General features: G+C 45.5%; 1 protein-coding gene across 1 annotated transcript in view; it reads left to right on the top strand.

The window, feature by feature from the left end:
- The window catches only part of HEPHL1 (hephaestin like 1), a 129,346-nt gene that overhangs the window by 101,828 nt on the left and 13,817 nt on the right, over positions 1 to 13,701 (top strand). Inside the window, exons 13-17 of the mRNA XM_073662181.1 lie at positions 528 to 667; positions 8,483 to 8,623; positions 9,192 to 9,298; positions 9,920 to 10,142; positions 11,184 to 11,323. Coding sequence (XP_073518282.1) covers positions 528 to 667; positions 8,483 to 8,623; positions 9,192 to 9,298; positions 9,920 to 10,142; positions 11,184 to 11,323 — 751 coding nt within the window. The remainder of the gene's footprint in view (positions 1 to 527; positions 668 to 8,482; positions 8,624 to 9,191; positions 9,299 to 9,919; positions 10,143 to 11,183; positions 11,324 to 13,701) is intronic.

Raw genomic sequence — 13,701 nt, 5'->3', positions numbered from 1 at the left:
ACAGTATGTGTGATCTTATTAATGTGTGGTTTTATTTTTGAAATAGTTATATACAGTACAGACCAAAAGTTTGGACACACCTTCTCATTTAAAGATTTTTCTGTATTTTCATGACTATGAAAATTGTACATTTACACTGAAGGCATCAAAACTATGAATTAACACATGTGTAATTATATACTTAACAAAAAAGTGTGAAACAACTGAAAATATATCTTATATTCTAGGTTCTTCAAAGTAGCCACCTTTTGCTTTGATGACTGCTTTGCACACTCTTGCCATTCTCTTGATGATGAAAATCTCTCTCATGAAAATACAGAAAAATCTTTAAATGGGAAGGTGTGTCCAAACTTTTGGTCTGTACTGTACATTATATATATATATATACTGTATGTATATATATATATATATATATATATATATATATATATATATATATATACTGTATATACTAGTTTAATAACTGTTTTTAGTATATCCAAGGTAGTATATTATTTTTCATTATGACATGTCTTCTTTTCTTCTAGCCCGGGCCACATATTTGTTAGTACGGGTGAAGACCGCATAGGTTCAAAATACAAGAAAGTCGTTTATAGGGAATACACGGACGGACACTTCACAGACCCAAAGAAGAGATCTGCAGAGGAAGAGCATCTAGAAATCATGGGTAAGACAAAAAAATTCTTTTAAAGGATATATTTTTTTATTAAGAGGCGCCTATCCTTAGGATTGGCCATAAGTGTATGTTGATAGGGGTTCCACAATTGCTTTGTATAAAGTATAACTAATAATTTTGCCATTCCAAACTTAAAGGGATATCAAGGTATGATTTTATTCAGCTTTCTATGACCCATGTAGACCGGGGGTCTTTAAAATAAGCTCTGATGGCAGACTCTTGGGAAGTCTGTGTCCCTTCTATAGATCTTAACAGCTCATTTACATATTAAGAAAAATGTGGATTTCTCTGGAATAAAACATCGGATTGCAGATATCAAGGTATCATTTTATTCAACTTTCTATCACCTACATGCCTAGAGGGTTGATCCTACAGAAAGATACCCTTTAAGAAAATGTGTTTTTCCGTTACTTGTTAGATCCGCAATGTTGCCAATATTGTTGTTGTTATCCAGCTTCCTAATAGAAGACTATAATTACCTGTGATTTTCCAGAGGATATATGAAATTGTGCATACACTCGTGGGATATTTTGAAGAAGACATTCCTAAATGGAGACCAAAGTGTGATCTTATTGATTCCAGTGGGGTTCCCTTTTGTTTCATACGCCGTGGCGATGAATGTTATTCACATGCAATGTCTTCCTGCTCCGCAGCGATGACATCCATCGTCTGATCTTCGCTTTCGTTCCATCACCGCTGTAAATAATGACATTAACTGTTTCTACCTGTTATCCAGTTGATCACAATATTTAAAGCATACATGTCAAACTCTGGCCCATGGGCCAAATCTGGCCCGCAGAGTGATTATACTTGGCCCGTGACACCAGAACCACCACCCCTATGTGGGGCCATTATACTGTATGGAGGACAATGTGGGGCCCATTATACTGTATGGAGGACTATGTGGGGCCATTATACTGTATGGAGGACTATGTGGTGCCATTATACTGTTTGGAGGACTATGTGGGGCCCATTATTCTGTATGGAGGACTATGTGGGGCCCATTATACTGTATGGAGGACTATGTGAGGCCCATTATACTGTATGGAGGACTATGTGGGGCCCATTATACTGTATGGAGGACTATGTGAGGCCCATTATACTGTATGGAGAACTACGTCAGGCCCATTATACTGTATAGAGGATTATGTCGGACCTATTATACTGTATGGAGGTCTATGTGGGGCCCATTATACTGTATGGAGGACTTTGTCGGGCCTATTATACTGTATGGAGGACTACGTGGGGCCTATTATACTGTATGGAGGACTACGTCGGACCCATTATACTGTATGGAGGACTATGTCGAGCCTATTATACTGTATGGAGGTCTATGTGGGGCCCATTATACTTTATAGAGGACTATGTCAGGCCTATTATACTGTATGGAGGTCTGTGTGGGGCCCATTATTCTGTATACTGCTTGGCCCGCGACTTTATCCAAGTTTTTGTCATTTTGGCCCTCTGTGTGTTTGAGTTTGATATCCCTGGTTTAAAGCAAGAGACAGGAAACCTGATAACTTTAATAGTGAAAATATTTATGTTTTCCCATCTACTAGTGAGAAAAGAACAACGGATCGATAGCGAAGGCTTTCCAGGTTATTTTTTAGTCACAGGTATTTAGTTTTAGTTTAATTAATTATATGTAAATCAGAAAAAGAGAAATTATGTGTTTATTATTTTTTCCAAATGCCATTGAAATACTTGAGAACGGCCAAATTGGAGACTTTTTTTTTTGCTTGTAATATCAGTATAGTGCAGACAGCAAGATGCGTATGATTTATGGCAGCTGCAGTGACTGGAAAGAAAAGTGTCCGTAGAGTAATACCATCTCCAGGACTTGATGTAATACAGCCCCTACCTAGAGACCATTATTAGAGCCGTATTTGTGTGTTTTTTGTATACAGTGTAGCTATCGTGTCTTAGGGTATGTTCACATGTTGCGTTTTTGCCACAGCATTTTACTGTACAGTATCATGCATAAGCTGCTTATTTTTTCCTTGCAGATTTGAAGCAGTTTCAAATTTGCAGCATGTCAATTTCAACATTTTTGGCCGCTTTTTTCACCCATTAAAATGAAAAAAAACCATAAAAAACCCCATAAAAAACGCATGTATTTTAGGCAGTGTTTTCCCTGCTAACACTCCGGTATTTGCAGGAGATTATTCTGAAAATGTGTGACTCGCCCCCTGGGCCGTGGGGCACTCGGAACCGGGCTTCAGGGCAATGCTGGGAGTAGTAGTGGCAACCCGATCCCGTGGCTCAGGGTGGTCAGACCAGTGGCAGTCTTCTATATGTTTTGCAATGTCCGACTACGCCACCCGTGGATTGCGGTCAGAGTGAACCGCCGCTGCAGAGCAGACCGCTGAGGCTGGTGTTGTGGATGCAGCAGGGAATAGTACAACTCCCCACGGGAGGAGTGTAGCCTCAGGGCAGTGAGCGTAGATGGTGGGGGTTGTAGTGCAGGGAGTCCCAGTACCGTTAGTGCTGGCGCGGTAAGAAACACAACGACTACATGTTGCAGTTCAGGGTCTTTTACTCACAGTTGGTTTCCAAGTCACTTCTGTCAGCAATGACTGCCCAAGCCGTGCTGTGTACACCAGGTGAGGGGCTCGGTCAACCCCCAGGCAATTCAGGAGTATGGCACAGGACTCCCTTCTGTCCTCTCTCTGGCTCGTGCCCCACCAGTGACCAAACTTCTGTCCAGCTGCCGCGGATCTATGCAGGCAAACGTGGGCCCCTTTTCCCGCTATCCTATATGGTGCCTTCCTAGCAGGTTTGGCGGGGGGTCGCACCAATAGATGATCACGACCTCCGGTCTTTGGCTGAGGGATAATTTACCTCCACCAATTTGGGATCCGGTACCCTTATTCTGCCTGACCCTTCACCCGTTATCTCGTGGGTTCTTAGGGTCCCTTCTTCCTTCTTGTTTCTGAGCCCTTCTGCTTCTCTGTCTCTTCTCCTCCTTTCCTGTTCCTTCTTCTCCTCCTTCCTCGGCCTCTTCTTCAGGCCCACTTCTCCTTCTCCTCTCAGGCTCCGGCCTTCACCCTAGGCCTGCCTTCTGAGCAGAGCTCCTACAGAGCCTCCGCTCCCCGTCACCTCTCCACTGTACTGAACTTTCTTCTAAGATGGTGCCCACCTTTTATACCTCCTCCTCTGAGTGTGAGCTCAGGTGACCAGCACCCAATGAACTCCTTCCTATGCTCCAGAAACCGTCCCCTTCTGCTCCTACATCACTAGGTTTTCCTCCCCCCTCCCCACTCCAGCCAGGGACATGGTCAGTTGTGCCTGCATTACTATATAAATGGGAGCACTGTAGAGCTGTCCCCCGGAAATGGGGTGTGTGTGATGCATGCAGCTACCTGAGCCCTGGTCCATACTTCATCCTTACCCGGGAGTGGAATATCACACCTCTGGCTGAGGTGTTATACCCCTGTAGCGGCCGAACCCTCGGGGTGCTACATTCCCCCCTGGTAAACAACAGCACGTCCTCGGGCTGGAAAAGAGCAAAGACATTTGATTTAACAAGACATGCAAAACTTTTTCAAAACTTTTTACATTAGAAAACGGACGACATTGTTCAATTCCCTTTATGGGAAACACTTTTCTCTTTTTCAACATTTTTCTTTATAAGACATTGTTAATACTACTGGAACTCTTTTGTCATATAAAGCATTCTCATTGTCATGTAGCAGCATATAAAACTTTTCAGTATATTAAACTTTTTCAAGTAAAACATTTTCATAGCAGGTTCTCTTCTTCACTGGCCACTGTGCAACTTGCGACCAGGTGACCATTCTTTTTCAATAAGTGCAAAACTTCAACAAACTTTTAAACATGAGGGACTCTCTGTTATGTTCTGCTACCAGAGCTAAGGAAAGAGAGGAGATCTGTCCCTACGATAGAACTCAGCTTAATCCCTACGATGTAACAGGGGACCTGATCCTGCGATCAGACCTGCTAAAGTCCTAAGCTAGTCTGTACGGAGACCTATAGATATGGGGAAGGAATCCCTACAAGTACTAAGGACTGGGAGGAATATGGGACACCTCCTAACAGAAATAGTAGCAGACAGACGAACAAACAAAATATATAGAACATAGAGGTCAGTAGACCAAGCAAACTAACAGAGCAAGACACAGAGCACAGGCTAGCTAGAAAGTAGATATACAATGAAGTCCAGCAAAGCCAGAAGGGCGGAGCAGGATTAAATAGGCCAACAAGGTCATGTGACCAGCAAAGGAAAAAAAAACTAAGAGCAAGGTTCTAACACTCTCTGTCCCGAGGTAGACGTTGCAGTCTTTTTATAAAACGAGTATGGGGCGCTTTAGGAAGCGCAACTATTTACAGGGGCGGCCGTTCTCAGTCCTCGGCCAGTTTGGGAAGGGGATGGCTGCTCTCAGTCCTCAGCCAGGTAGGGAAGAGGAGCGGCTGCTCTCAGTCCTCAGCCAGGTAGGGAAAAGGGGATAACTTTGCATAATTAACAGTTCCATAACAGTCCCATCGGGGACCACACTCAAATTTGAAACAGTCCCACGTACTCTGTCGGGTAACTATACACAATGGTATGCTACTGTTCACTGGTAGCGATACCCTCCAGCCACGCCTTGTTCCTCATGGTGACGATCTTCAGACCCATCTGGGTCCTCTTGGTACTCGGGGTCTGAGTAGTACTGCTCCTCCTCTTCTACTACTCTGTGGACGTGGAGGGCGTACCACCCCTTCACGCCTTGGTGTCGGGTGTAGGACACCACGTCTCCAGGATACAAATCCCGTCCACGATGACCCTCCGGCAGGTGGCTCTCCACGTCCCTTCGGGTCACGAACACATCACTGATCGTGTCCGGGTCCCTGATGAAACCCCAGCCGTGCTCCGTTTGAAATTTTACGACAGTCCCGGTGGCTCGGGGACCGCGGGCAGCTCGGGGGTCTCGCTGGGTTCTCATTTTCTGCTCCGCACTTTGAACTGGTAACTTCTCCTGCTTTACGTGCCACTCCCGCTGCTCCCTTTCAAACATCACCAGCTGCTGGCGGCTAGATTCCCGTCGGCGGGCTGCGGCCGCCCGCGTTTCCTGTACGAACCCGATCAGGTCCTCTCCGTTCGGGTCCCACTCATACTGGGCGTCCTCCATCGGGGGCTGGGAGACCTCCAGAGGCTCCGGAGCAGGTATGAGGGGCTCAGGTGGTACTCCGGCCTCCGCGTACGGGCCTCTCCTCCGCCGAGGGTTAACCCAGCCGGGCGGCCAGATAAAGGGTTCTCCATCTGGACCTGTATGTTGGGTGAACAGGTCCGCGCCCAGAGGTGGTATCGTAGAGGTTGGGGTGCGCGAGCGGGTTAGCGGCGCCCGGACGTTCTCGGCCTTGCGACCAGGCCTGCCGTGGACATCTTCTGATCGCTCCCGGGGTCAGAGGGCACGGCGCGGGGCTCGCTGGCGGTGTCGGCGGCCTGGGGACCGGTTGGTAGTGGTGGAGGCGCGGTGACAGTGGCGGTTCCCAGGGCTTCGGGCTCCGCAACAGGACGCAGGGGCAGGTTGGCGGCTCCAAGACTTGGGGTAAGGACGTCTCCGTTACCTGCCTCCGCTGCTTCGGCCTCCTCCGCGGCGTCGTCCTCGGCCTCCGATCTGTCCTCACCGCCCTCGGAGGCAGGCGTGCTGCTGGGTGGTCGCGGCGTCCCTTGCGGCTGGGTCACGGCCCGCCGGGCTATCTCCTCCTTCCATCCGGCGATGACGTCCCGCTGCGCTCGGACCATTCTCCGATCCAGCTCCTCCAGCGCAGTCCGCATGAACTCCGGGTGTTCTTTGGGGAGCTGTGCTAGCAGCTCCATGAGGCTGCATGGGGATTCGGCCTGCAGCACGCCACGCGCCAGGGTGCTGGGGCTGGTTCCAGTCTCCATCTCCGGGTGCGGCCTGGTAAAACTGATCCAAACCACACCCTGCCCCGCAGTTTTCTTCTCTTTCCGCCCCCAGTGGGGGTGGTCTTGGGGCAATCCGCTGACAATCACCTTCAGGGGCAGCCCCCCCACCTTGATGGACATCTCCACAGCCACACTCATGGCTGTTGGGGGTGGGCTCCTTCTTTGGCGCCATTCTGGGACCTGGCCCACGATGGGAGGTGGCCTCCTGTGGTCTTTTGGCGAGCACATTATGGCGCTCGTTCGTCTGGGGCAGGCGCCATCTTTAATACAGTAAAACAGTCTCTTTTCAGGCGCGGAATACCCGTTTGTGGCGGATTGGTCACGATCCTGCCGACTACGCCAAAGCTGACTCACCCCCTGGGCCGTGGGGCACTCGGAACCGGGCTTCAGGGCAATGCTGGGAGTAGTAGTGGCAACCCGATCCCGTGGCTCAGGGTGGTCAGACCAGTGGCAGTCTTCTATATGTTTTGCAATGTCCGACTACGCCACCCGTGGATTGCGGTCAGAGTGAACCGCCGCTGCAGAGCAGACCGCTGAGGCTGGTGTTGTGGGTGCAGCAGGGAATAGTACAACTCCCCACGGGAGGAGTGTAGCCTCAGGGCAGTGAGCGTAGATGGTGGGGGTTGTAGTGCAGGGAGTCCCAGTACCGTTAGTGCTGGCGCGGTAAGAAAATAAACGACTACATGTTGGAGTCCAGGGTCTTTTACTCACAGTTGGTTTCCAAGTCACTTCTGTCAGCAATGACTGCCCAAGCCGTGCTGTGTCCACCAGGTGAGGGACTCGGTCAAACCCCAGGCAATTCAGGAGTATGGCACAGGACTCCCTTCTGTCCTCTCTCTGGCTCGTGCCCCACCAGTGACCAAACTTCTGTCCAGCTGCTGCGGATCTATGCAGGCAAACGTGAGCCCCGTTACCCGCTATCCTATATGGTGCCTTCCTAGCAGGTTTAGCGGGGGGTCGCACCAATAGATGATCACGACCTCCGGTCTTTGGCTGAGGGATAATTTACCTCCACCAATTTGGGATCCGGTACCCTTATTCTGCCTGACCCTTCACCCTGTATTCTCGTGGGTTCTTAGGGTTCCTTCTTCCTTCTTGTTTCTGAGCCCTTCTGCTTCTCTGTCTCTTCTCCTCCTCTCCTGTTCCTTCTTCTCCTCCTTCCTCGGCCTCTTCTCCAGGCCCACTTCTCCTTCTCCTCTCAGGCTCCGGCCTTCACCCTAGGCCTGCCTTCTGAGCAGAGCTCCTACAGAGCCTCCGCTCCCTGTCACCTCTCCACTGTACTGAACTTTCTTCTAAGATGGTGCCCACCTTTTATACCTCCTCCTCTGTGTCTGAGCTCAGGTGACTAACAACCAATGAGCTCCTTCCTATGCTCCAGAAACCATCCCCTTCTGCTCCTACATCACTGGGTTCTCTCCCCCCTCCCCACTCCAGCCAGGGACATGGTCAGATGGCCTGCATTACTATATAAATGGGAGCACTGTAGAGCTGTCCCCCGGAAATGGGGTGAGTGTGTGTATGCAGCTACCTGAGCCCTAGTCCATACTTCATCCTTACCCGGGAGTGGAATATCACACCTCTGGCTGAGGTGTAATACCCCTGTAGCGGCCGAACCCTCGGGGCGCTACATGTGCACATACATTTATGTAGACCTCTACTAGTGCAATGGAGATGTCATTAGATCACCTGCCCTCTAATGATAATGAGATGACTCTGCTAATTCTGGCACAGTCTACACTGCAAAGGCAAAAATTAGAGCTACAGAAACACAGTAAATGCCAAACTCTAGTTGGCTGTGTTAAAACTGGAACAATAAAAAAATGTATATGTGGATAATCACATATTTATGTATTTTATGTAAATAAAACCTAATTTAATTTTTTTTTTCATAGGCCCATTCATAAGAGCAGAAGTTGGGGAGAGTATACTTATTGTGTTTAAAAACAAAGCCTCGCGCCCTTACTCCATCTACGCACATGGTGTTCAGGTGGCAGATCTTGATGGTGGAAGTGTGATCCAAAATACTCTACCGGGTGAGTTAAAGCAGAAACCCCCCTAATCACTATCATCTTAAAATGTTCAAGAAAGATTAATAAATCAGATATTGTAGCGTTAGAACTAAAGCAAAAAAGCAAAATGTCAATCAAGGATGAAGTGATTGAGTCCAAAGATACCTCCAAATGGTGTTGGATTCTGCTGGATATTTGGGATAATTGTGTAAGAACTTGGCTCTACTGGACTATTTACTGATACAGTACTCCTCTGTTCTTGATGGGGAGTGAGAACCATCTACTCCTGGGAATGACACAGTATTCCAAAGATAACCATCTGACTTTGGAATTTTCTAATAACGAAGAGTTTTTAACCATGAACCTTCGTGCTGGGACTCCTCTCATTTTCTGTAGAGCCTTTGATCCACGACATTAGATATGATGCATAAAATCCTTGTTCCAAACACTTAGGCTCAATTTCTCCTTTAAGCAACCTTAGCAAATATAAATGTCATATTAAAGCCATAATTATTTATTAGGATCTATATCGCGGGTCACTTTTGCAGGCTCCTGTGACTTCTTTTACATTTTTACCCGTTATTTTTTTCAGGAGGTACAAGTACTTATCATTGGAATGTTCCCAAACGATCAGGACCAGGGAGTAATGATCCGGACTGTTTAACATGGGCCTACTATTCCAAAGAAGACTATATGAAGGTATTATATACACTATAAAAATGTTATGGCTTTTGTTGCTGCTCATTGACATTTATTGAAGAAAACTCCGATCCAGGACTTTTAGCCCATAAAACACTGTCTATGATCCATGTGCCCTCAAAAGCTCAAGGTACCCACAGTTCTCCTGCTTGCTACGACCTTGAAGATGAATGCAGTCTTGGTTCCTGCTATTCGCTTGAATAACTGATATAAGTCCCAGCAGGAAGGTGGAGGTGTGAGTTGGCGTTCAAGATATATTTTTTCATCAGGCAAGGCCAATTCTAGCTTTTTACCTTAGTAAAATAGCGTCCTTAAAATTAATAATTCTAAGACCGAGAAAAAGGCAGTGTACTCTCACTGGGTGCTTTTGGCAAATGAGCAGGTAGTGGAGTAAACAAGCTGGCAGAACTTAACCTTGCCGCCACTTGCAGATCGCCCCCCGAGGTAAGATTCTCTGATATCCTCAAGGTAAGTCTTGCCCTTGAACCAGGTCTCATGTATCTTTAATTCTAACCTCAATTCTGCTCAATTTCTATTTTAAATTTTCTATTATTTTCTTAATTATTTTTTCTCTATAGACTGTCTTTATTTATGGTGATTTTTCTATCTCCTTTTGTGCAGGACATGTACAGTGGCCTGGTAGGACCACTACTGACTTGTAGGAAAGGTATACTGGACAACAAAGGCCGGAGGAGGGATGAAGCTCGGGAATTCGCTTTGTTGTTCTTGGTTTTTGATGAAAATCTATCATGGTATTTTGATGTCAATATTGAGACTTATGTTCATAAAGATCCCGCGGCCATCAATGTGACAGAGGAATTTGAAGAAAGCAACAAAATCCATGGTGAGTAGTCCGCCACCTTAGAATAATTATACTACAGTTTATATAACAAATGGATCTACATCAAAAGTTGAATAATTTGTAAAAACATAACATTATTTAGCTTGTTTTATTCCTGATGTCTATCCTTATTTATTATTTATTTTACTCACTTACAGTGGGGGAAATAAGTATCTAATTTATACAATGTGTTTTTCTTGATTTTTTTTTGGATATTCTATCTCTCAATGTTAAAATTAACCTACCCTTAAAATTATAGACTGTTCATGTCTTTGTCAGTGGGCAAACTTACAAAAACAGCAAGGGATCAAATAATTATTTCCCCTACTGTATATAGCACCATTAATTCCACAGAACTTTACATCTTTCACTATACTCCAGAGCTGCGCTCACTGTGGAGTCACTGTGTACATAAATTACTGATCCTGTACTGATCCTGAGTTACATCCTGTATTATACCCCAGAGCTGCACTCACTATTCTGCTGGTGGAGTCACTGTGTACATACATTACATTACTGATCCTGAGTTATATCCTGTATTATACTCCAGGGCTGCACTCACTATTCTGCTGGTGGAGTCACTGTGTACATACATTACATTACTGATCCTGTACTGATCCTGAGTTACATCCTGTATTATACTCCAGAGCTGCTCTCACTATTTTACTGGTGCAGTCACTGTGTACATACATTACATTAATTACCCTGTACTGATCCTGAGGTACATCCAGTAATATCCTCCAGAGCTGCACTCACTATTCTGCTGATGCCATCACTGTGTACATACATTACATTACTTACCCTGTACTGATCCTGAGTTACATCCTGTATTATACCCTAGAGCTGCACTCACTATTCTGCTGGTGCAGTCACTGTGTACATATATTACATTACTGATCCTGTACTGATCCTGAGTTACATCCTGTATTATACCCCAGAGCTGCACTCACTATTCTGCAGGCTTTAGAGCTTGTATCTAGTATTTAGTGTCTGGACAGGGCATTTATGGATTTTTTCAATACTGACTTATTTGTGGTATTACAGCTATTAATGGAAAGATTTATGGAAATCTCCACGGCCTCACTATGACTGAAGGTGAGAAGACCAACTGGTATCTTCTGGGGATGGGGAATGAAGTTGACATGCACACCGTGCACTTCCACGCTCAGAGCTTTCTGTATAAGGTGAGTGCATGTCACATCTCCTCTCGTACAGTGATACAGTGCACACAGTAGTGTAGTGGGCACCATCTACACTTTTTCGTGGCCCGCGACTTTATCCAAGTTTGTGTCATTTTGGCCCTCTGTGTGTTTGAGTTTGATATCCCTGGTTTAAAGCAAGAGACAGGAAACCTGATAACTTTAAAAGTGAAAACATTTACAGTACAGACCAAAAGTTTGGACACACCTTCTCATTTAATGATTTTTCTGTATTTTCATGACTATGAAAATTGTACATTCACACTGAAGGAATCAAAACTATGAATTAACACATGTGGAATTATATACTTAACAAAAAAGTGTGAAACAACTGAAAATATGTCTTATATTCTAGGTTCTTCAAAGTAGCCACCTTTTGCTTTGATGACTGCTTTGCACACTCTTGGTATTCTCTTGATGAGCTTCAAGGGGTAGTCACCGGGAATGGTTTTCACTTCACAGGTGTGCCCTGTCAGGTTTAATAAGTGGGATTTCTTGCCTTATAAATAGGTTTGGGACCATCAGTTGTGTTGTGCAGAAGTCTGGTGGATACACAGCTGATAGTTCTACTGAATAGACTGTTAGAATTTGTATTATAGCAAGAAAAAAGCAGCTAAGTAAAGAAAAACGAGTGGCCATCATTACTTTAAGAAATGAAGGTCAGTCAGTGTGAAAAATTTGGAAAACTTTGAAAGTGTCCCCAAGTGCAGTTGCAAAAACCATCAAGCGCTACAAAGAAACTGGCTCACATGAGGACCGCCCCAGGAAAGGAAGACCAAGAGTCACCTCTGCTTCTGAGGATAAGTTTATCCGAGTCACCAGCCTCAGAAATCGCAGGTTAAATCGCTCAGATTAGAGACCAGGTCAATGCCACACAGAGTTCTAGCAGCAGACACATCTCTTCAACAATTGTTAAGAGGAGACTTTGTGCAGCAGGCCTTCATGGTAAAATAGCTGCTAGGAAACCACTGCTAAGGACAGGCAACAAGCAGAAGAGACTTGTTTGGGCTAAAGAACACAAGGAATGGACATTAGACCAGTGGAAATCTGTGCTTTGCTCTGATGAGTCCAAATTTGAGATCTTTGGTTCCAACCACCGTGTCTTTGTGCGATGCAGAAAAGGTGAAGGGATGGACTCTACATGCCTGGTTCCCACCGTGAAGCATGGAGGAGGAGGTGTGATGGTGTGGGGGTGCTTTGCTGGTGACACTGTTGGGGATTTATTCAAAATTGAAGGCATACTGAACCAGCATGGCTACCACAGCATCTTGCAGCGGCATACTATTCCATCCGGTTTGCGTTTAGTTGGACCATCATTTATTTTTCAACAGGACATTGACCCCAAACACACCTCCAGGCTGTGTAAGGGCTATTTGACCAAGAAGGAGAGTGATGGGGTGCTACGCCAGATGACCTGGCCTCCACAGTCACCAGACCTGAACCCAATCGAGATGGTTTGGGGTGAGCTGGACCGCAGAGTGAAGGCAAAAGGGCCAACAAGTGCTAAGCATCTCTGGTAACTCCTTCAAGATTGTTGGAAGACCATTTCCGGTGACTACCTCTTGAAGCTCATCAAGAGAATGCCAAGAGTGTGCAAAGCTGTCATCAAAGCAAAAGGTGGCTACTTTGAAGAACCTAGAATATAAGACATATTTTTAGTTGTTTCACACTTTATTGTTAAGTATATAATTCCACATGTGTTAATTCATAGTTTTGATGCCTTCAGTGTGAATGTACAATTCTCATAGTCATGAAAATACAGAAAAATCTTTAAATGAGAAGGTGTGTCCAAACTTTTGGTCTGTACTGTATGTGCCCTATTACTCCCCTTTAATAATTTGCCAGGAGATGGGCAAAATCCTATTCTACAATATTGCATGTGCAGGAGCTCTGCTGACATATAAGCCAAACTTATGTATTTTTGGCCTCCAATGGACCGGTTTACCCTTTTTCGCCTGTATTTAAAAATGTAGTTGGCTGAAATTTTCTATGCAGAGACATTCTGCCAAGAGAGGCATAACGTGCAGTATTTCTATAATGAGTCTATGGGTGATGTATGCCTGTACATTAGCATATCGTTGAGCCTTCCATCAAAAGTATACAGCAGGGAATACACCTAATGTATATGGCTGACTCAGAAGTGCTGGGAACGGAGCAAGAATCAGGTGTGGACGGTGCAGACAGCTGATAGCTCCACACTCCGCACTAATGCGTGATATGTCACTTATTCCTTCTCAGAGATAAGCCAGAAAATCACATATTGTACATGACAAACATATTTCTTAAAGAGGACCTGTCACCAGGTCAAAAGTGGCCATTTTTGCTTTTTTTTTTAATCCCACTGCGCCCGTGAGTATTGATTT

The sequence above is a fragment of the Phyllobates terribilis genome, unplaced genomic scaffold (assembly GCF_046119375.1).
Source record: "Phyllobates terribilis strain yellow unplaced genomic scaffold, ASM4611937v1 Scaffold_2__4_contigs__length_985480577, whole genome shotgun sequence".
Lineage (NCBI taxonomy): Eukaryota > Metazoa > Chordata > Amphibia > Anura > Dendrobatidae > Phyllobates > Phyllobates terribilis.
Note: the sequence above shows the minus strand (reverse complement) of the source record. Positions and strands in the feature narration are given on the sequence as shown.